General features: G+C 42.3%; 1 protein-coding gene and 1 non-coding gene across 3 annotated transcripts in view; one reads left to right on the forward strand and one right to left on the reverse strand.

Moving 5' to 3' along the window:
• The first annotated feature begins 10,282 nt into the window (after positions 1 to 10,282).
• Positions 10,283 to 22,712, forward strand: part of LOC112254133 (matrilin-4) — a 56,778-nt gene continuing 44,348 nt past the window's right edge. The window contains exons 1-6 of one of the 2 annotated variants that reach the window (XM_024426400.1): positions 10,283 to 10,525; positions 15,242 to 15,383; positions 15,603 to 15,805; positions 16,126 to 16,516; positions 16,934 to 17,056; positions 17,525 to 17,647. In XM_024426400.1, the coding sequence (XP_024282168.1) occupies positions 15,311 to 15,383; positions 15,603 to 15,805; positions 16,126 to 16,516; positions 16,934 to 17,056; positions 17,525 to 17,647 (913 nt within the window). In that variant the 5' untranslated portion in view covers positions 10,283 to 10,525; positions 15,242 to 15,310. The remainder of the gene's footprint in view (positions 10,526 to 15,241; positions 15,384 to 15,602; positions 15,806 to 16,125; positions 16,517 to 16,933; positions 17,057 to 17,524; positions 17,648 to 22,712) is intronic. The other variant, XM_024426401.1, reaches the window with a different exon arrangement.
• Positions 12,036 to 12,090, reverse strand: LOC112255604. Its single transcript, XR_002954325.1, has one exon. It is a non-coding gene; the product is annotated as a U7 small nuclear RNA (small nuclear RNA).

Below are 22,712 nucleotides of genomic sequence, written 5' to 3' on the forward strand. Positions count from 1 at the left end.
GAGAGGGTCAATAGAACGGTCAGTGTTTTCGGGCTGGAAACACAAAAGGACATGTTTTTGTCATAAAATGGGAGACGCTTTTCATCTTGATCTCTTTTTATTTAGATTCCAACTCTCACCCAGGCATCAGGTTGGTCCTTGAAGGCTAGTTTGACAGTGTCTGCCTTAGTGTCACTGGAAATCAAATCAAATTTTATTTGTCACATACACATGGTTAGCAGATGTTAATGCGAGTGTAGCGAAATGCTTGTGCTTCTAGTTCCGACAATGCAGTAATAACCAACAAGTAATCTAACTAACAATTCCAAAACTACTGTCTTATACACAGTGTAAGGGGATAAAGAATATGTACATAAGGATATATGAATGAGTGATGGTAACAGAGCAGCATAGGCAAGATACAGTAGATGGTATCGAGTACAGTATATACATATGAGAGGAGTATGTAAACAAAGTGGCATAGTTAAAGTGGCTAGTGATACATGTATTACATAAGGATGCAGTCGATGATATAGAGTACAGTATATACGTATGCATATGAGATGAATAATGTAGGGTAAGTAACATTATATAAGGTAGCATTGTTTAAAGTGGCTAGTGATATATTTACATCATTTCCCATCAATTCCCATTATTAAAGTGGCTGGAGTTGAGTCAGTGTCAGTGTCAGTGTGTTGGCAGCAGCCACTCAATGTTAGTGGTGGCTGTTTAACAGTCTGATGGCCTTGAGATAGAAGCTGTTTTTCAGTCTCTCGGTCCCAGCTTTGATGCACCTGTACTGACCTCGCCTTCTGGATGATAGCGGGGTGAACAGGCAGTGGCTCGGGTGGTTGATGTCCTTGATGATCTTTATGGCCTTCCTATAACATCGGGTGGTGTAGGTGTCCTGGAGGGCAGGTAGTTTGCCCCCGGTGATGCGTTGTGCAGACCTCACTACCCTCTGGAGAGCCTTACGGTTGTGGGCGGAGCAGTTGCCGTACCAGGCGGTGTTACAGCCCGCCAGGATGCTCTCGATTGTGCATCTGTAGAAGTTTGTGAGTGCTTTTGGTGACAAGCCGAATTTCTTCAGCCTCCTGAGGTTGAAGAGGCGCTGCTGCGCCTTCTTCACGATGCTGTCTGTGTGAGTGGACCAATTCAGTTTGTCTGTGATGTGTATGCCGAGGAACTTAAAACTTGCTACCCTCTCCACTACTGTTCCATCGATGTGGATAGGTGGGTGTTCCCTCTGCTGTTTCCTGAAGTCCACAATCATCTCCTTAGTTTTGTTGACGTTGAGTGTGAGGTTATTTTCCTGACACCACACTCCGAGGGCCCTCACCTCCTCCCTGTAGGCCGTCTCGTCGTTGTTGGTAATCAAGCCTACCACTGTTGTGTTGTCCGCAAACTTGATGATTGAGTTGGAGGCGTGCGTGGCCACGCAGTCGTGGGTGAACAGGGAGTACAGGAGAGGGCTCAGAACGCACCCTTGTGGGGCCCCAGTGTTGAGGATCAGCGGGGTGGAGATGTTGTTGCCTACCCTCACCACCTGGGTGGCGGCCCGTCAGGAAGTCCAGTACCTAGTTGCACAGGGCGGGGTCGAGACCCAGGGTCTCGAGCTTGATGACGAGCTATGGTGTTGAATGCCGAGCTGTAGTTGATGAACAGCATTCTCACATAGGTATTCCTCTTGTCCAGATGGGTTAGGGCAGTGTGCAGTGTGGTTGAGATTGCATCGTCTGTGGACCTATTTGGGCGGTAAGCAAATTGGAGTGGGTCTAGGGTGTCAGGTAGGGTGGAGGTGATATGGTCCTTGACTAGTCTCTCAAAGCACTTCATGATGACGGAAGTGAGTGCTACGGGGCGGTAGTCGTTTAGCTCAGTTACCTTAGCTTTCTTGGGAACATGAACAATGGTGGCCCTCTTGAAGCATGTGGGAACAGCAGACTGGTATAGGGATTGATTGAATATGTCCGTAAACACACAGGCCAGCTGGTCTGCGCATGCTCTGAGGGCGCGGCTGGGGATGCCGTCTGGGCCTGCAGCCTTGCGAGGGTTAACACGTTTAAATGTCTTACTCACCTCGGCTGCAGTGAAGGAGAGTTCGCATGTTTTCGTTGCAGGCCGTGTCAGTGGCACTGTATTGTCCTCAAAGCGGGCAAAAAAGTTATTTAGTCTGCCTGGGAGCAAGACATCCTGGTCCGTGACTGCTGTCCAGGCCCATATAACCAGAGTCTGTAGCAGTCCACTGCACCAGCGGCTGGGTAAGATTACAGAACTTGTGTCAGATCATGTAGTACAAGACTTTAATTGAATACTGAAGAATGAAAGAAATGCCAAATATGTGGGGGAACATGCATTCTAAAGTTCAGAAAAGGTCTTGTTTCAGTTTCCATCCTGAGCTACTGATGTAAACACAAGGAGGGTAAAACACATATTGTATACACAACGTTCCTTCATACCATACTAAAAGCAACTGCAATCTGGCCAAGGTTAGTTTGCCGACAACCTAACCCACTAAACTACCCACATTTGTCATGATGACAGGACCGTGTTAAATCCTTTATCATGCATTGATATGACTTATTACCCCATTTGTCATGTTCATGACGGTAAACAAATCTGTTTATTGGTTGAGTATACAGATTTGCAGACTTTATTGCAGGTGCTCCAACAGTGCAGTAATACCTAGCAATAGAAATACACAAGCACAAAAAAAACTATTATATAGGATGAGCCATGACTAGGATACAATGCATTCGGAAAGAATTCAACCCCTTGACATTTTCCATATTTTTTTACGTTACAGCCTTATTCTAAAATTGATTCAAATGTGTTTTTTCCTCATCAATCTACAAACAATACACCATAATGACATAGCAAACAGTTTTTTCGAATTAAAAAAATTAAATATCACATTTACATAAGTATTCAGACCTTTACTCAGTACTTTGTTGAAGCATCTTTGGCAGTGGTTACAGCCTCGAGTCTTCTTGAGTATGATACTACAAGCTTGGCACACCTGCATTTGGGGAGTTTCTCCCATTCTTTTCTGTAGATTCTCTGACGCTCATACAGATTGTGTCAAGGCTCAGGAGAAGACCCAGATGCAGACCATTTCGAAGTAACAAAAGTTTATTACAAAAACAGGGGGCAGGCAGAGGTCAGTAATCCAGGGTGGTGTGACAAGGTACAGAACGGCAGGCAGGCTCAGAGCAGGCAGAATGGCCAAAACTAGGAAAACAGGAACTTAGAGAAAGACAAGAGCACAGGAAGAATGCTGGTAGGCTTGACGAAACAAAACTAACTGGCAACAGAGGTATAAATATATTGGAGATAATGGGGAAGATGGGCGACACGTGGAGGGGGGTGGAGTCATGCACAAAGACGGATGAAACAGATCAATGTATGACAGATTGGATGGGGAGTGTCGCTGCACAGCTATTTTCAGGTCTCTCTAGAGATGTTCGATCTCGGTTCAAGTCTCTGGCTGGGCCAATCAAGGACATTCAGCAACTTGTCCCGAAGCCACTCCTGCGTTGTCCTGTTGGAAGGGGAACCTGTGCTCCAGTCTGAGGTCCTTATCGCTCTAGAGCAGGTTTTCATCAAGGATCTCTCTTTACTTTAATCCATTAATCTTTCCCTCGATCCTGACTAGTCTCCCAGTCCCTGACGCTGAAAGACTTCCCCACAGCATGATGCTTCCACCACCATGCTTCACTGTAGGGATATTGCCAGAGGAACACTGGAGCTCTGTCAGAGTGACCATCGAGTTCTTGGTCACCTCCCTGACAAAGGCCCTTCTCCCCCGATTGCTTAGTTTGGCCTTGCGGCCAACTCCAGGAAGTGTCTTGGTGGTTCCAAACTTTTTCCATTTAAGAATGGAGGCCGCAGTGTTCTTGGGGACCTTCAATACTGCAGAAATTGTTTTGTACCCTTCCACAGATCTGTTCCTCAACACAATTTTGTCTCGGAGCTCTACTGATAATTCCTTCAACCTCATGGCTTGGTTTTTGCTCTGACATGCAATGTCAACTGTGGGACCTTATATAGACAGGTGTATGCCTTTCCAAATCATGTCCAATCAATTGAATTTACCACAGGTGGACTCCAATCAAATTGTAGAAACATCTCAAGCATGATCAATGGAAACAGGATGCACCAGAGCTCAATTTCGAGTCTCATCGCAAAGGGACTGAATGCTTATGTAAATAAGGTATCTGTCTTTAAATGTTAATTAATTTGCAAAATGTTCTAAAACCTGTTTTCTGTTTTCATTATGGGGTATTTTGTGTTGATTGATGAGGGAAGTTTATTTTTACCCATTTTTGACTAAGGCTGTAAAGTAACAATGTGAAAAAAGTCAGGGGGTCAGAATACTTTCCAAAGGCACTGTACATGTAAAGTGAATGAAAAAAGTATGTAAACATTATTAAGGTGAACAGTGTTCCATGACTCTGGTACAGAACAGTGACTTAGGTTCAGTATAATGTAGACTTTATGACGGAGGTTGAGTAAAGTTTTTCAACCAGGCAATGGGTCACAGACAGAGCTAGATGAGAGATGTGAGACATTTGGAGGATGTTTAACCGGTGGGGGCCTTGTCGACTGGATTTTTGGGCGACCTTTGCACAGAGTATTTGTACAGACTGTTCAGGGTGAAACTGCAGATACTGTCTCACTGACTCCCTGCTGACTCTTGGCAGTGGAGAGCAACTTTGGTACGGTCTGCTGAATGAATGGAACTCAATTCAAAAAATAGACAAACTCTCCATTGTTGTTTTTAGAAGAGTGAAGTTATGAAAAATGGCTGACACTTCCAATGTAGGCTACTCCCCAGAATTCAAGATTCTATTAATTTAAACAGCTTTACAATTCCATGATTGATTTAGGTGAACTTGTTTTTTTTTTCATATCAAAATAAAATCAACAAATTAGCCCACCATTAGGAAAACCTTTTCTTTCTTTTTCGCCATTGCATGGAAGTGTGACTTTGGCATGCCTTCACTCTGAATAGTTCTGAATCCACTATGATATAAGCATATTCTCAAAGGATGAGTGATCCATTAATACAGGTACTTGGCAAAGCAAGTAGGTTATAATACATACAAAAGATGCCTAAGATGGTTCCCACTATGATTTTAGGTGTACAGACTGGTCGGAGAGAAATTGTGTGTTTTAATTCCTGACTAATCGTCACCCATTACAAGATAGAATGCACTTGTTTTACAAATAGTTTTTAAAAAGTATTGCTTAAAAAAATTATGAACAAGATGTGACCATTAGAACAAAGACCGTAACCAGAGAGGAAGAGGTGAAGCGAGAGAGCTGACTCCGCCTCCAAATCTGTGGTCAATGAGAGTGTCGGTCAACATTGGTCAACATAAGCTTAAATTGCTCATTTGCTATGTGAGTCTTATTTGATTGAATAGAAGTTTCGTAATGTTTAGGTTGTTATGAATGTACTGATATAAATGGATATTGTGGCTGTTGTTCAAATCAAATCAAATTTATTTATATAGCCCTTCGTACATCAGCTGATATCTCAAAGTGCTGTACAGAAACCCAGCCTAAAACCCCAAACAGCAAGCACATGCTAGAATGTTTGCGCCTTCTCCCGCCGGCCTTCCACCTTTGCTGACATTTATTTCCATTGTTAGTGGTCAGTTGAGTATCTTTGTCAGTATACAGATCATCTTTGCCGTAACTAAATGGCACCACTCAGCTCTCTGAACAAAGACAACCACATTCAAGGTTTCTTGAGAGAGACTATTTTCTTATTACCCACAGGGCCATGGAATGTGCCTCATAATTTGGTGTGTTGAAAAGGTTCTCCGATATGAGTGGAGAGGTGGACATGGAGACAGAGGAAAGAGGGAAAATAAACCAAACAGCAGGTTACTGTTCTGAAGATGGAGGACCCATAATTGGCACTGGCACACTCTTGCTGTAGCTGTTGTGCATAGGGCCTGAGTAAAATAATTCCTGTAAAGGGCCTTCTCGTAATTTTTCAGAAGTCAAACTACACACAACCAAAGACATTGTGAGAAAATTCCAAGACAAGTGCTTGGATAGCAGATCAGGGCCGGTTCCCAAAAGCATCTTAAGGCTAAATTAATCGTTAGAACCTTCATAAGAGCAAATCTCCGAGTCGTTTCCCAAAACCATCATTACTAAAGTTTCTCTTGAAAATGCTTGTTTCCCCTACTGCCTCAGAACACTCGTAGAACAGCTAAGTGCGTTGTTAAATACAAAGTTGCCATGTCTTTGAAATTGAAGAGTTTCATTCCAAAATGCTATATATCCTTTTCAGAAATGTTGGTAAATTAGCTTTATTGTTTAAAGAAATTATGAAAGACCATGTGTTTTTTCGCAATCTAATCATGGCATGTGGTCGTTCATGACAAATCTACTACTTTATGGTTTCATTTCAGAGATACAAATCATGTTTTTGCTGAATTCTATATATCTGCCTCACTCTCAGATAAATAAATAGTACTGCTAGGTTTTACAGTGTCAAATTGAACAACTTAATTTTTAATAAATAACTGTAAAACTTATACATTTGTGACAAATACATCCACACACTACCGTTCAAAAGTTGAGTCAATTAGAAATGTCCTTGTTTTTCAAAAATACAGTGTAGACATTTATAATGTTATAAATGACTATTGTAGCTGGAAACGGCTGATGTTTAATGGAATATCTACATAGGCGTACAGAGGCCCTTTATCAGCAACCATCACTCCTGTGTTCCAATGGCACGTTGTGTTAGCTAATCCAAATGTTTCATTTTAAAAGGCTAATTGATCAAGAAAACCCTTTTGCAATTATGTTATAAACTGTTGTGCTGATTAAAAAAGGAATATAACTGGCCTTCTTTTAGACTAGTTGAGTATCTGGAGCATCAGCATTTGTGGGTTCGATTACAGGCTAAAAATGGCCAGAAACAAATAACTTTCTTCTGAAACTCATCAGTCTATTCTTGCTCTGAGAAATGACGGCTATTCCATGCGAGAAATTGCCATGAAACTGAAGATCTGGTACAACGCTGTGTACTACTCCCTTCACAGAACAGCTGATCAGAGAGCAGTGCTGCCTTTCAGTCTTACAGATGTCGGATCTTAATATTACCCATTTCGTCACAGGAGGAAAATAATCCTGCAGCAGGAGGATTTTAAGAAATATTTAAATATATAAATCGCTGCCAAGCGGCAGCTGGAAGCGGTGTTTGGAGGCTATACAATTCAATACCGTACCTGGAGGGCTATGGTTTGTGGAAGACCGCAAACCAACCATACTAATATCATCAAGTATTCTCACAGCTTCCTACAGCATTGCTGTAGCACAGTGGTCTGAGCCGTGAGCTTAAACCCTGAACATCTTAAGTTCACGCCCAGTGCTCTGCAATGTTTTGACACTTTGTGTGAACGGAAACTAATGTTGGAGTTGTATACTGTTATTATTTAACCAATCCAAAGACCGCTGCCTACCTGCCTCAAAAGAAATGTACCTTTAGTATGTAGCACTTTTCCAGTAGGTTACTGCCATTTGGAACGTGATTCGAAGGCAGCATCATGTCACAATGCATTCACAATCCACCAAGCGCAAGAAGTTTGTAGCGACATTGTAGCCACTGTAGCAGCATGAGCAACTAGTGCTAGCAATTCAGTGAACAACTACCCCAAAATGGGAATATCTGACATCAATAACAAGTAACAGAATCAATCTCCTCAGTACTGACCATTAAAAAAAAAATAGGCTCACATCAATAGCATCATCCTGAATACCCTAGACCAGGTATTCCCAAACTAGGCAATGCCGTCGGGGGTGATTCACATTTGTTTTTTGTTTTTTTGTCACATTTTCAAACAGTCCATTTTTATTTTCCAATGGGGCTATACATTTGGGTGAGGTTTTTTCTCACCTTAGTAGCCAAAAATACAATTAAACCATCTAGTGTTCAGTGAAATAACAACACAATGTCAAATACAGGCAAATAAATTCATTAAAAATCCTAGAATGTGAATTTCTGGATTTTTTTTTTCATTTTGTCTGTCATAGTTGAAGTGTACCTATGATGAAAATTACAGGCCTCTCTCACCTTTTTAAGTGGGAGAACTTGCACAATTGGTGGCTGACTAAATACTTTTTGCCCCACTGTATGTGAGAGTGGATTCTCGGCCCTCAATAGCACAAGAACTAAATACAGGCACATACTGTGTGTGGAAAATGATTTAAGACTGAGACTCTCCAAAACAACCCAATATTAAAGCACACCCTTCTCATTAACCTGTGGTGAGATATTCACAATTGTCGATGAACAAATAAGGTTTTATGTAAGATGGTTAAATAAAGAGCAAAATAATTGATTATTATATTAGTAGTGCCCTTGTCCTGTAAGAGCCTTGTCACTTCCCACGAGCCTGGTTGTAATAAACTCATTCGTTTAATAAATGTATCGTATAGTGTGTGGCAGGCTTACAATGATGGCAAAATAACTACATTTGAGGGTGCTCTAACCTTGGTGCTAGAGCGGGAACGCAGCTGGAGATTGAATGTTTGAAGGGGTACGAGAGTATAAAAAGTTTGGGAACCACTGCCCTGGACCCACTACAATTCGCATACCGCCCCAATAGATCCATAGATGATGCAACCTTAATCGCACTCCGCACTGCCCTTTCCCACCTGGACAAAAGGAATACCTATGTGGGAATGCTGTTCATTGACTCCAGCTCAGTCTTCAACACCATAGTGCACACAAAGCTCATCACTAAGCTAAGGACCCTGGGACTAAACACCTCCCTCTGTAACTGGATCCTGGACTTCCTGACGGGCCGCCCCAGGTGGTAAGAGTAGGCAACAACACGTCTGCCACAGTGATCCTCAACACTGGGGCCCCTCATGGGTGCGTGCTTAGTCCCCTCCTATACTCCCTGTTCACCCACAACTGCGTGGCCAAACATGACTCCAACACCATCATTAAGTTTGCTGACGACACAACAGTGGTAGGCCTGATGACCGACGACTATGAAACAGCCTATAGGGAGGAGGTCAGAGACATGGCAGTGTGGTGCCAGGACAACAACCTCTCCCTCAATGTGAGTAAGACAAATGAGTTGATTGTAGACAACAGGAAAAGGCAGGCCGAACAAGCCCCCATTAACATTGACGGGGCTGCAGTTTCAGCAGGTTGAGAGTTTCAAGTTACTTGGTTACAACCTCAACAACAAACTATCATGGTCCAAACACACCAAGACAGTCGTGAAGAGGGTACGCCACAACTTTTCCCCTCAGGAGACTGAAAAGATTAGGCATGGGTCCCCAGATCTTCAAAACGTTCTACAGCTGCACCATCATCTGTATCAGTATCGACACATGCCTCAACAACCCACTTAGCAATCGTTCTCTCTGCGTAGTGTTTTGGGGAACACCGTTGTGTTGGAAAGATGCATCGCTAAAACACTCAGAAGCCCAAGTTCCATTGCTAACATGAAACCGGGCACAGTATAATAAAATTGGGGTTTAAACGCACAGGACAACAACTGTCCATCACTGGCAAATCCCTAGGCCAAACACATTATAGCAAAATAATAAAAACATCCAAGCTTACTGTATGTACAGTAGTTTTCCCACTGACTTTATGTACCAGTTCAGTTTATATGCTCGTCTCGTTTCTGTAGACATAGTGATGTATGTTAAAATGTCTCATTGAATTGTTTCACAATAACTTCACTCTTACAACTATTTTCCCCTTATATAGACTTTAAGAGGTGAGTGGGGCTCTAAGTTCAGAGAATGTTTTGTCCAGATCACTGAGCTCTTATTTGACCCTGGGTTCACAGTTGACTTGAGCTGTCTGCCTAAACACCAGGGTGCCAGGAGTTTAAATTAGACTTTCTCCTAGAGGTCACGGCATCAGGAGCACAGACCTACTGTTTTTTTACACCATGCATGGCTACATAAGTCATGAAGTAAACAAAATGCACTCCAACAGTTACGAAACTAGGCCAAAATTACTGTTAATGTTGTTATTGGTAAGTCGTTGTTACAGTATTAGCATTGGTCATTTGGAAAAGCACAGTGGGTAGCCTAGAGTTAAATAGTTTCATTAAACTTTATTTAGTCATCTCTAAGTTTGAATTTATTATATTCCACACAAAAGGCGCAAGATCATCCCAGTCCTGGCATGTGTCCCTACTGTGCCTTCCCAGCGGTTCCTATTTCAAAGGGGGGTGGGGTCTACACTTGCACTGTCATTGCCTGTATTTTAATACCTGCATGAGCCTCCACTCCTTCATTCCATGACAGAATACCAGTTGAGACGAGGCAAAAACCTCACAGGAACACTCATTCCTCCCAGCTTGGTGACTTGAATCTTGGATACCTTTGCTTTTACTTGGACTTTTTGTGAGTCACAACAAGCATTTTGTGTGTTTTAAAAAGTTGCATTTACAGCAGTAGCTTACCTGTTCCATTCCAACGGCCAAGGTTCCGTCCTACCCAGCATCATTCCCAGGAGAGTGAGCGAATCCCCGGGTGGGTACAGGTGAGTAGGGTCCATGGAATTCTGCAGCGATGCTGAAAATGTAATGGAGAGAGCATGTTTTTTTTCAGTATTCACTGACTGTTTATCTATAGACCAGTGTCTGTGTGTTTTGTTTTGCTACTCTATAGGCAAATAAATATTTTGGTCAAACAGGCAACATGACCCAGTAAGGAAATGTCTGTCTGACCCTTCATTAGTGGCACTATGGGATTGTCATTTCTGATGTTACCATCATAGAGTATAATAAGAGTTGCCAATATGAATTCTATCCCTGAGGTGTAGCTAATTTATATACACCTACACTGCTCAGTCATATCAAAGCTATGTATGCACTACTGTGCAGTCACGGTAGTCTACACTTGAAGATAAAAAAATGCTTTGTAGTAAAACTATTACAAATATTTACAACTTATGTTGTTAGTATTAGTGTTAGGCAAATACATTACTGTAGTAGAAATTGCAGCAGCAGTTGCTGGTAGCCTATCGGTCTGTGCTGGACTAGATAATGATTATCTTTAAAGAGTTCATTGGGATAGGTTGGAATTAGTCAAATCTATATTTGCCAATCTGTGCTTATTAGGCTAATGGTTTAATGAAATGCTATTATTAAATTGCAGCTTAAAAAGTATACCTTAAACAAAACTTGGCTTACACTATCATTTAGTACAATTCTTTATTTAGAAACTATCATCAAACAGGATAATATCGAACAAACCCACATCTCCCAGTGAAATTGTGTATAATGAGAATTGCGGTTAGTTTAAAAAACAAAAAGTGATTCTATACAACTTGGTTATCAATGCAACATTGTGTTTTGTAGAGCGAGTGTGTTGAGGGTGCTAACTGCCGGTATGTGTGGGTGCACAGTGACTGCCTGGAGAAGAAGAGGCAGGAGAAACTGCTAACAGTAGCAAAGTCCACATCTGCTTCCAATCGAGAAGGAACAAGAAGCTGCTGTGTCTTAATCTGAATATGTGCTCAAGCTGTCACTCAACTCCCTTCCAGCCACAGAGCCAGCCACAACTGTCTATTCTCTTCACTCACTATGAATGTGTAGCTCACTCTCCCTTCCTCCCTCTCTCCCCCTTCCTCTCACACCTCTTTCTCCCCTCTTGTAGAATTTACGTAATTAACTTGGTGGAACTTGATGTGCACCAGATTCATTCATGTAGAAATTAATTGACCAAATTTTGCCTTGTCTTTTTGGGGGAGGTAGAACTCATTAGAATAATCCCAAGCATATTTCGCAACCGTACCTTAACAACTGCTGGCTTAGGAACTGGCAGAGAAGCTCATCGGTGAGAAAGAAGCCCCACAGGAAAAATAGTTGAATTACTATATTTATATACTATACTATTCACTGGTGTTTTTGCACAAAAACATTACAATGAACACTGTGGTATTTACTGTTGTGTTTTTGCTGATATGACTGTAGTATTTTGCGGACATTAGTGTAGCATACTGTAGTCTGTTTATTTTATTTTTTTATTATCCTTTTTTATGATCTTTTTGGGGCTTTCTCCTTGAAGAAACCTACCGGACAAATACTAAAATAGTAAATTTTCCATAACCTGTAAGTAGGTAGGACTGGGGAATGAATGGCTAGGTTCAAAATATATAGTCACAAATATGAGGGAGGGGAAAGGGCATATGCAAATTGTATAGTATTCTACTACAACATTCTATAGTTAGCACTACACAATCAAGGGATAATACAATGTGTAGTATAGTATTCTACAGTATATTTAAAAAATATATAGTAAGCACTACATGATTGAGGGATACTAAAGTGTGTAGTATAGTATTCTACAGTATGCTACAAAATTCTATAGTAAGCTCTACACACGATTGAGGGATAGAAGTGTGTAATATAGTATTCTACAGTATATTACAAAATTCCATAAGACGTACTACACATGATCGAGAGATACTAAAGAGTATAGCATACTACAGTTTACTACTATAGAATGCTATAGTAAGCACCATAGTATTTTTTTTGTAAACAGTAGTATTTTGTTATGTGGGGCAGATGGGATCATAAAGCTCCCTACTGAAATCTTCACTATACCATCCATTGTTAATGTCACAATCTTGGAAATGAGCAGACCAAGGCGCAGCATGAGAATAGTTCCACATATTTGTTTAAGTGAAACTAACAAAATAACAAAACTTACAAAGACCGTGAGGACGTAGTGCCCAAACACTACGTCTACCAGCTGCCTCTAATTGGGAACCACACAAACCACCAACCTAGAAATCTATAAACTAGATAACCCCCCAGTCACACTCTGACCTAAACACCATAGAGAACCGAGGGCTGTCTATGGTCAGGGTGTGACAATTAACTGGAAATAAATATTTTGAATGTAAAGAAGTGTTTCATTTAGTAGCTAGGACGAATACAACTCAAAGAGCTAGAACTGACACAATTAATTCATTTGGGAGGTACTTGAGTTTAAACATGATTACCTGAAAACATTTTGTCAATCTGACATAGTAATTCAGTTATTATTTCTCAATTCAATAGGTGACTCTAGGATGATGTCCTTCTAGGCAGAGTTGCAAAGAAAAAGCCATCTCTCAGACTGACCGATAAAAATAAAAGATTAAGATGGGACACAGACACTGGACAGAGGAACTCATCCTGAAGGCCAGCATCCTGGAGTCGCCTCTTCATTGTTGACGTTGAGACTGGTATTATGCGGGTACTATTTCATGAAGCTGCCAGTTGAGGACTTGTGAAGCATCTGCTTCTCAAACTAGACAGTCTAATGTACTTGTCCTTTTGCTCAGTTGTAATGTACTTGTCTTCTTGGGCCTCCCACTCCTCTTTCTATTCTGGTTAGAGTCAGTTTGCACTGTTGTGTGAAGGGAGTAGTACACAGTGTTGTACCAGATCTTCAGTTTCTTGGCAATTTCTCAGAACAAGAATAGACTGACGAGTTTCAGAAGAAAGTTATTTGTTTCTGGCCATTTTGAGCCTGTAATCGAAACCACAAATGCTGATGTTCCAGATACTCAACTAGTCTAAAGAAGGCAAGTTTATTGCTTCTTTAATTAGCACAACAGTTTTCAGCTGTGCTAACATAATTGCAAAAGGGTTTTCTAATGATCAATTAGCCTTTTAAAATGATAAACTTGGATTATCTAACACAACATGCCATTGGAACACAGGAGTGACGGTTGCTGATAATGGGCCTCTGTACGCCTATGTAGATATTCCATTAAAAATCTGCCGTTTCCAGCTACAATAGGCATTTACAACATTAACAATGTCTAGACTGTATTTCTGTTCAATTTTCTGTTATTTTATTAAATAAGGCAAAAAAATTGCTTTTTTGTTAAAAACAAAGGCATTTCTAAGTGACCCCAAACCTTTGAATGGTAGTGTATATATATATATTTTTTTTAAAAATGGGAATCACATTCTTATCAATAGGCCATAATGGATTTTGGCCCAATAGGCCTGGCATATTGCCACGTTCAAGGAGCTTTCCATTTTGATTGGCTTATTTTGCCTAAAAACCTTTAGGACTACCTATATAAAAAAAACTGCATCTCTGCCCAGCCTGGCAAGAGTGACCAAAGGGATGTTATGCATCCCCAGTGGCTCTGCAAGTGTGGATGATATTCTCCGCTGCTGGCCTGCTCTCCTGCTCTCCAGTCACCATAGCATGAGCCTGAAGCCACAGACTGGCCAAACTCGTGTTTTAAAAATGAATTCAAAGGCACTAATAAGTCATTTTTTGTTTAATTTGTATTAAATTCTAAGTATGTCACAGCCTATATGTGCAATTTATAGACTATAGTGATTTAATACAAAGAAATGTTTAAATACTGACCACTTTCCAACAGGATTTCCAACAGCAGAACTCCGCTCACATACTCTGGTAGTGGGGCACACTGAAGCTTCTTTGTACCTGCACACAGTCACATGCACAGGGTTACGGCAGGAGGCTTCTAAAACACACGTCTAGAGTTATTTCTGCACTGAGTCTGGGAGGAGAACAAGTGAGACTGATCAAGACCACAATGCATAAGGCTTTCTCTGAGCAGGATCTGGGCTCTTTGCGAGGTCCTGATCTATCTTTTTCATCACACTTAGTTCTGTCTGTATCCCTCTTTTCTTCTTTCCATCGCTCTCTTGTTATCTATGAAATTAGTCTGTGGGATTTCACATACGTTTTCATATCAGAGGGATTCATGGCTCATGTCAATTGGCATCAGTTTAATGGTTCACTAAAACTTTGCTGCCAAGTAGGCATAGCACACTCCACAGTTGTTTTTTGATGTGGTATCTCCCTACTCTCTCTGAGGAAGTTGCTTCCATTGGGCATTCACAAATTGACCAAAATGAGGCTAATGAATGACAACAAGCACTTTTTCAAGGTACAGCTATCTAAGTGATAACGATAAACCTCACCAGGACCCCTCTCTCAGGACCCAAGAAAATAAGTGCTTTTTGTAATGTCCATTTCGTATAAACATGTCCCAGACATTGCTCTTTTCCAGTGATTACTCTTGTGCTGCGTTTGAACCCCTTGCATGTGGTGATTTGAAGGTGCAGCTGTCTGTTAGGATAGGACTGACTCCTGTATACCTCCGCCATCTTTGTGGCGTCAAGAGTTTTTATGGCAGAGCTGGGCAGGAATGTGCTGGTGGTAAAGTACCCATGGATGTCTCTGACATGTTTTGTTCTGTATTCTCTCATTGCAGTGCAGTGTGAAGCCTGCCTAAACCCAGACCAGCTCCGACAAGTCCAGCTCCCAGCCCAGCACCCTAAACATGAGGCAGCTGTGTGTCTGTGTGTCTGTTCTGCTAGTCTTGGCCACCCTGGCTGTGGCTAGGCCAAAAGCAGGTTAGCCTAATCCAACAGTAAAGTAATAAAATTACCATGAATGCATTGCAGTTCGGCACACATTCAATTGCTTCTTACCTCATAATGTTGTGTTAGATTCAATTAGAATGAGATCTGGCTTTGCTAGGAAGTTAATGAAATTCAAACAAAATTACTGTTTACTTGTATGCTTATGCCGTAGATAATTTCATATTCATGCAGCTTGTGATGAATTTGCAGCTGATTTTCAACTCAATTCCAATCCGGCACTGGAGCAGAAGTGCAAGTCTGGCCCAGTGGACCTGGTGTTCATTATTGACAGCTCTCGCAGTGTGCGACCCCACGAGTTTGAGACCATGCGCAAATTCATGATCGACATCATCCACACACTGGACGTGGGATCGAACGCTACCCGGGTGGGCCTGGTACAGTACTCCAGCCAGGTCCACAACCTCTTATCTAATTCTCAATTTATCTGTGTTTTTACACCTTAGTGAAGGACTACGCTTGGAGAGGGAAGATAGTTCTTGGCATGTATTTCTTATCTTGTCTTCTATTTCCAATCGTAGTTATTGTAACTCCACAAAGTCTAGAGAACTATCACTAAAGGCTAAAAGCTTTTGCAATGCCATGTTTTTTTCCCTAGGGTTTAACTAAAGTTTTCACTGTTAAAGACTCAGTTGTACCTAAATATAGATAGGTAGACATGCAAACCCTGCAGATGAAGAGGTGACTGATGCTTTGTATGCTTCTATGACTCTAGGTTCAGAACGAATTCTCTCTCAAGACCCACGCAAAGCTGCAGGGCATGGTGAAAGGCATCAATGAGATCATCCCCTTGGCACAGGGCACCATGACGGGCCTGGCCATCAAGTACGTCATGAACCATGCCTTCACGGCAGCTGAGGGTGACAGACCCAAGGTGCCCAATGTAGCTGTCATTGTAACGGACGGACGGCCCCAGGACCGTGTGGCGGAAGTGGCGGCCGAGGCTCGGGATAAGGGCATCGAGATCTACACAGTAGGCGTGGCCCGGGCGGATATGACCTCACTGCGCGCCATGGCATCGCCACCCTTCGAGGATCATGTCTTCCTGGTGGAGTCCTTTGACCTGATCCACCAGTTTGGCCTGCAGTTCCAGGACAAGCTCTGTGGTGGGTTGGGTTGATATGTAATATTTTTGAATTATCATCAAACGTGTGTACAGCAATATGCGCGATGTAAGCAATTATCAAGATACCACTCAGTTTCAATCATATTGAGAAAATCACACTTTACAGTTGCTGAAGTGTCAAGGTCATCAGTGTTCACAAAGGTATGTATTCGTACCTGAGACTTTTAAAGCTTAAAACGTTTATCCGTTAATTTGTCTTCATAAACTCAACTCATTTTCAGCTCTCGCTATAAGTTACATCCTTGGCAGCACAATATCAAACATTTAATTCTAATTCTAGCTTTGGGGAACTTGATCATCTTCCAAAACAGTATGAGCAAATCCTTGATATTTCCTAATGTCAATGATATGAGAGTGATTGAAGGTAGATTTCTTTGCTCACCTGCTGGGGTTCCAGGGATGGATCTATGCCTGGAGTCTGACCATGGCTGCGAGCACCTCTGTGAGAGTTCCCCTGGCTCTTTCCACTGCCTGTGTCGGCCAGGGTACACTCTCAACAAGGATTCCAAGACCTGCACAGGTAGGCTGTCCATTGGGCTAGACATGAGACAACTTAATGCTTTTTTTAAATTAATGAACGATATATAATGTCAGTCAAGTGCATGCATAACTGTAGTGTATTCATTTTCATCACTTGAATTTAATTTCATCACTTGAATTTAACAGTAACTGGGCCTGGTTCTTGTATATGCCAATGGGAAATTTGTAAGAAAGTTTTAATTGTGAGCATGTAGCCATGTATCTATTCAATATGCATTGCGGAAGTTCATCTTTACAGCATCATTGAAATTTAAAGGCAATGTTCTAGCTTAAGTGGGGACTGAATTCACGGTAAGCGCTGCATATGTCATCTCAAATGGAAATTATCTTCACATTTCTATCACAGAATCTGTAACGATTCAGATTGAATAGAGCCCTAGGTCAAGTTAGGATTCAGCAGTTACTGATTTACCATCAACCGTGATTTTTGTCTCTTTGTATGATACAGCCATAGATCTGTGTGCTGAGGGGAAGCATGACTGTGAGCAGAGCTGTATCCCCTCCCCTGGAGCCTTCACCTGCGGCTGCAACATTGGCTACACCCTCAACAACGACAAGAAGACCTGCACAAGTTAGTGAGGCCATCATAGCATAATCCATCCAAACCCATAGACCAGTGGTCACCAACCTGTTCTGAGTCAAGAACAGTTTCTGAGTCAAATTGCAAGCAGGGATCTACCGCTCAGATTTTTTTTAAACATTACTTAAAAGCCTATGAAACATTAACCAATTAAAAACAGTTATGTAGCAACGATGTTTGTGCAGTAGGCAATAGGCCGAATACATTATCACTGCATATTGGCTATGCTTGAATTACCCTGCCAATGTTGTTCTTCTCAGACCATTTAGAAATTCTTTTCAAAAATGTTAGGTATATACCTAAATCATATGTTTTATTACTTCTGAGGCACAGATGAGTGAGCATAATAATTAATTTATAGGAACACATTGATATACTCATTTATTGCAGCTGCAGCGCTGGTTTTAGCCAGAATGTAATTATTTATTTTTTAGATGTTTTATTATTATTACTTGTTAATTTTTTTCTCACAAAAGTAGTGCACTGGGCTATTAATAGTCCTGTATTAGCAGACCGATATAACGTCTGCAGAACGGGCAAAAGTATTTTCCCAGCATTGTGAAACACTGAATTTGGCCTTGTTGCTATTAGCCCATAGAAACACTTTGAATAACAGCTTCTTACTTGGATAAACAGACAGTCCCCCCAAAAGTCTAAATGAAGTTTATTCTGAAGTGTCATGAAACTTTAAAAAAAAATGCATTTAACCTCTTATTTTAGGCTCTAAACTATCTCCATATATATGTTTCTGTATATTTTTTAAACTGGTACCCGGCTACCTTCAGACTAGTTATGTGAGGCTTGTGGGCGTCCTAGAGCAAAACAACCAACATGTACGTGTTCGTGAGAGACTCACCTTTCCACCATATTAGTGTGTAGCCCAAACAGTTCGGACGCTACAGAGGCTTTCGTGAGAAGACTGATTTTCGGGATGTCTCGTGGTTTGACAAACACTGCTCTAGCTCTGACACCTTTCACCACAGTTGCGGATGCAGTGGAATGCGATGCAACCCATGCAAAATATGCGGAGTTCTACTTTCAGACACATGAAATTGTTCAAAATGGGAACACTTTTTGTTTTTACTGTCTATGGCTCGAGGAAACTGTGCAGACACAGTGATCTGAGCTATCTGATTGGCCAGCAGTAGGCCTATAGGTGCACTTGATTTGCTCTCTGGGCCTGCCGTGTAGTCGGAGTTCTACCTTCAGACACATGAAATGGTGAAAAATGGGAACACTTTGCCATTCCCGTGCTAGGGCTGCAAATTCAAGTGCACCTTGCTATAAGACTCTAAATTGAGCTCAGATGCATCCTGTTTCTACTGATCATCTATGAGATGCTTCTACAACACGATTGGAGTCCACTTGTGGTAAATTCAATTGATTGTTCATGATTTGGAAAGGCACACACCTGTCTATATTATCATCCATGAGATGAGGCCTTATACAGCTCATTTAGTGCCAGCATCGGTTTGTGGTGGTAAATAGACAACTCCGAAAAATATAGATGAAAACTCTTTAAGTAAATAGTGTGGTATACAGCTTATCATTCCACTGATACCGAGGGGCTCAGCGGTCTAAGGCACTGCATCTCAGTGCTAGAGGTGTCACAACAGACACTGGTTCGATTCCAGGCTGCGTCACAACCGGCCGTGATTGGGAGTCCCATAGGGTGGCGCACTATTGGCCCAGCATCATCCGGGTTAGGGTTTGGCCGTCATTGTAAATAAGAATATGTTCTTCACTGACTTGCCTAGTTATTAAATAAATAAAATAAAAAATATATAAATGAGATACTCTACCTCAGACGAGCAAAATCTTAAGACTTCCTCAATATTTGATTTTGTTCAGCTGTTCTATTATGCTGCTGGACCAAAAACTCAGCCAGCTGTATGTTAACCATGTCGGCTTCAGCCACGACTTTGTGAAACTTATGATATTACAGTTTTTAATGTCCCATTGGTTGGATTGTCTTGATCGGAGCTCATCCATTTAGTTATCAATTGATTGCACGTTGGCTAATAGGACTGATGGTAGAGGGGGATTACTCACTCGCCGTCAGATCCTTACAAGGCACCCCAACCTATGTCCCCAATATCTCGGTCTCTTCTTCTTGCGAATGGCGGGGATTTGGGCCTTGTCCATCGTCTGAAGTAAATCCTTCACGTCTGACTCGTTAAATAAGAAATATTTGTCTAGTACGAGGTGAGTAATCGCTGTCCACAAGCTCTTTCGGTCATAAGAGACGGTGGCAAAAACATTGTGTACAAAATAAGTTACAAATAACGTGAAAAAACACACAATAGCACAATTGGTTAAAACGGAAGCCATCTCCTCCGGCACATTCATCAAGGGTAGATGCAGGCGTTCTGTACTAACAACAGCAGTCAAGCACCCAAATGACCTTGCTAGCTACTTTCAGACAAAAATGAGGGAACAGCTCACTGAACATAACTTGCACTAGCAGAGCTGGTTAGGCTGATATGTTATCCAGAGTGTTGGTGAGTGCAACTGCGCTGTCAGATTGTCTGCCAATGAGTAGGGTTGATCCGAACACTCTGACCTCACAACGGCAGTCAAGCACCCAAGCTAACTGGCTAACATTGGCTAGCTTGCTAGCTACTTCCAGACACAAATGAGAGAACACCCCACTCTGACCATTTTAATCGCCCTAACAGAGCTGGTTAGGTTGTTTTCATGTTATCTAGAACGTTGGTGACTGTAACTGTGCTGCTGGCAACAATGTAATTACGATTTTTGGCCAAGATTTACTGACAGCGGCCATATTCAGTGGGTTTTGAGCATTAGTCAATTCAGCGCTCTGGCACACTCAGACGAGAGTCTTTTGTTCAGATGTGTAGCTAGCTAACAATGAGCCATAATCCCAACTCATGTGTCACGTTCGTCGAATGGAGGAGACCAAGGCGCAGCGTAAGATGAATACATTTTAATGAAGACAAAGAACACTTAAAACCTGTTGTGACTAGGGGGCAGTATTTTCATTTTTGGAGAAAAAAAACGTCCGTAGTAAATATTTTGTCAGGACAAGATGCTAGAATATGCATATAATTGACAGCTTAGAATAGAAAACACTCTAAAGTTTCCAAAACTGTAAAAATATTGTCTGTGAGTATAACAGAACTGATGTTGCAGGCGAAAGCCTGAGAAAAATCCAATCCGGAAGTGCCTCATGTTTTGAAAGCGCTGCGTTCCAATCCGTCCCTATTGAGCAGTGAATGGGCTATCAACCAGATTACTCTTTCTCCGTATTCCCGAAGGTGTCTACAGCATTGTGACGTACTTTCACGCATTTATGTTGAAGAATACGCGTAAGCGGCTACATTGCGCAAGTGGTCACCTGATGCTCTCAGAGAGATTCTCATGTAAAATACAGAGTTAGCCATTACTCCAATCGGTCCTACTGAAAAACGAATTAATTTGGAATATTTTTCGCCGTTTTCGTGATTGTAATTTCCGGGCGATTTCTCAGCCAAACGTGAAGAACAAACAGAGCTATTTCGCCTACAAAAATAATATTTTTGGAGAAAAGGAACATTTGCTATCTAACTGGGAGTCTCGTGAGTGAAAACATCCGAAGCTCATCAAAGGTAAACAATTGAATTTGATTGCTTTTCTGATTTCCGTGACCAAGTTACCTGCTGCTAGCTGGACAAAATGCTATGCTAGGCTACCGATAAACTTACACAAATGCTTGTCTAGCTTTGGCTGTAAAGCATATTTTGAAAATCTGAGATGACAGAGTGATTAACAAAAGGCTAAGCTGTGTCTCAATATATTTCCTTTGTGATTTTCATGAATAGGAATATTTTCTAGGAATATTTATGTCCGTTGCGTTATGCTAATTAGTGTCAGGCGATGATTACGCTCCCGCATACGGGATGTGGAGTCACTAGAGGTTGTTAACAAACTATACATAAACAACAAACCGAACGTGAAGCTATATAAAACTAGTGCAGACACAGGCAACTAGACATGGACATAGATATAGACAATACCCTGCCTAAATATGGTTGCCAATCAGAGACAACGATACACACCTACCTCTAATTGAGAACCAATCTAGGCAATCATAGACATATAAAACACCTAGATAGTAAACAACCCCAAAAACCTACAAGACCCCTAGACAGTACAAAAAACACATACATCACCCACGTCACTCCCTGACCTATCCAAAACATTAAAGAAAACAAAGAATATTCAGGTCAGGGCGTGACAGTACCCCCGACAGTACCCCCACAAAACCTAATCTAAAGGGGAGGGTCCGGGTGGGCCTTTTTCACGGCAGCGGCTCGGGTGCAGGACGTGGACCCCGCTCTACCTCAGTCTTGGCCCACTTAGGTGGCGACTCTGGAGCGGGGAGCCTCGTAGCGGGCGTCACTGGGCTGAGGAGCGGCTCTGGCAGCTCCAGACAGGAGGGAGATTCCAGCATCGCCGGCGTGACAGGCGGCATCGGCAGCTCCTGGTTGGCTGACGGCTCTGGCGGCTCCTGGCTGGCTTGACGGCTCTGGCGGCTCCTGGCTGGCTGACGGCTCTGGTGGCTCCTGGCTGGCTTGATGGCTCTGGCGGCTCCTGGCTGGCTGACGGCTCTGGCGGCTCCTGGCTGGCTGACGGCTCTGGCGGCTCCTGGCTGGCTGACGGCTCTGGTGGCTCCTGGCTGGCTGACGGCACTGGCGGCTCCTGGCTGGCTGACGGCTCTGGCGGCTCCAGACAGGAGGGAGACTCTGGCGGCTCAGGACAGGAGGGAGACTCTGGCGGACCCGGACTGGAGGGAGACTCTGGCAGATCCGGACTGGAGGGAGACTCACCGGGCTAGAAATCCGCACTGGAGACACCGTGCGCATCTCTGCATAACACGGTGCCTGACCAGTTACACGCGGTAAGCACAAGGAGTTGGCTCAGGTCTCCTACCTGACTTAGCCAGTCTCCTCGTGTGCCCCCTCCCAAAAAATCTTGGGACTGCCTCTCGGGCTTGCGTGCTAGCCGTGTACCCAGTCAGCTAACGTTAGCTAGCTACCAGTACACTTTAACTTGA

Source organism: Oncorhynchus tshawytscha, linkage group LG07 (assembly GCF_018296145.1).
Source record: "Oncorhynchus tshawytscha isolate Ot180627B linkage group LG07, Otsh_v2.0, whole genome shotgun sequence".
NCBI lineage: Eukaryota > Metazoa > Chordata > Actinopteri > Salmoniformes > Salmonidae > Oncorhynchus > Oncorhynchus tshawytscha.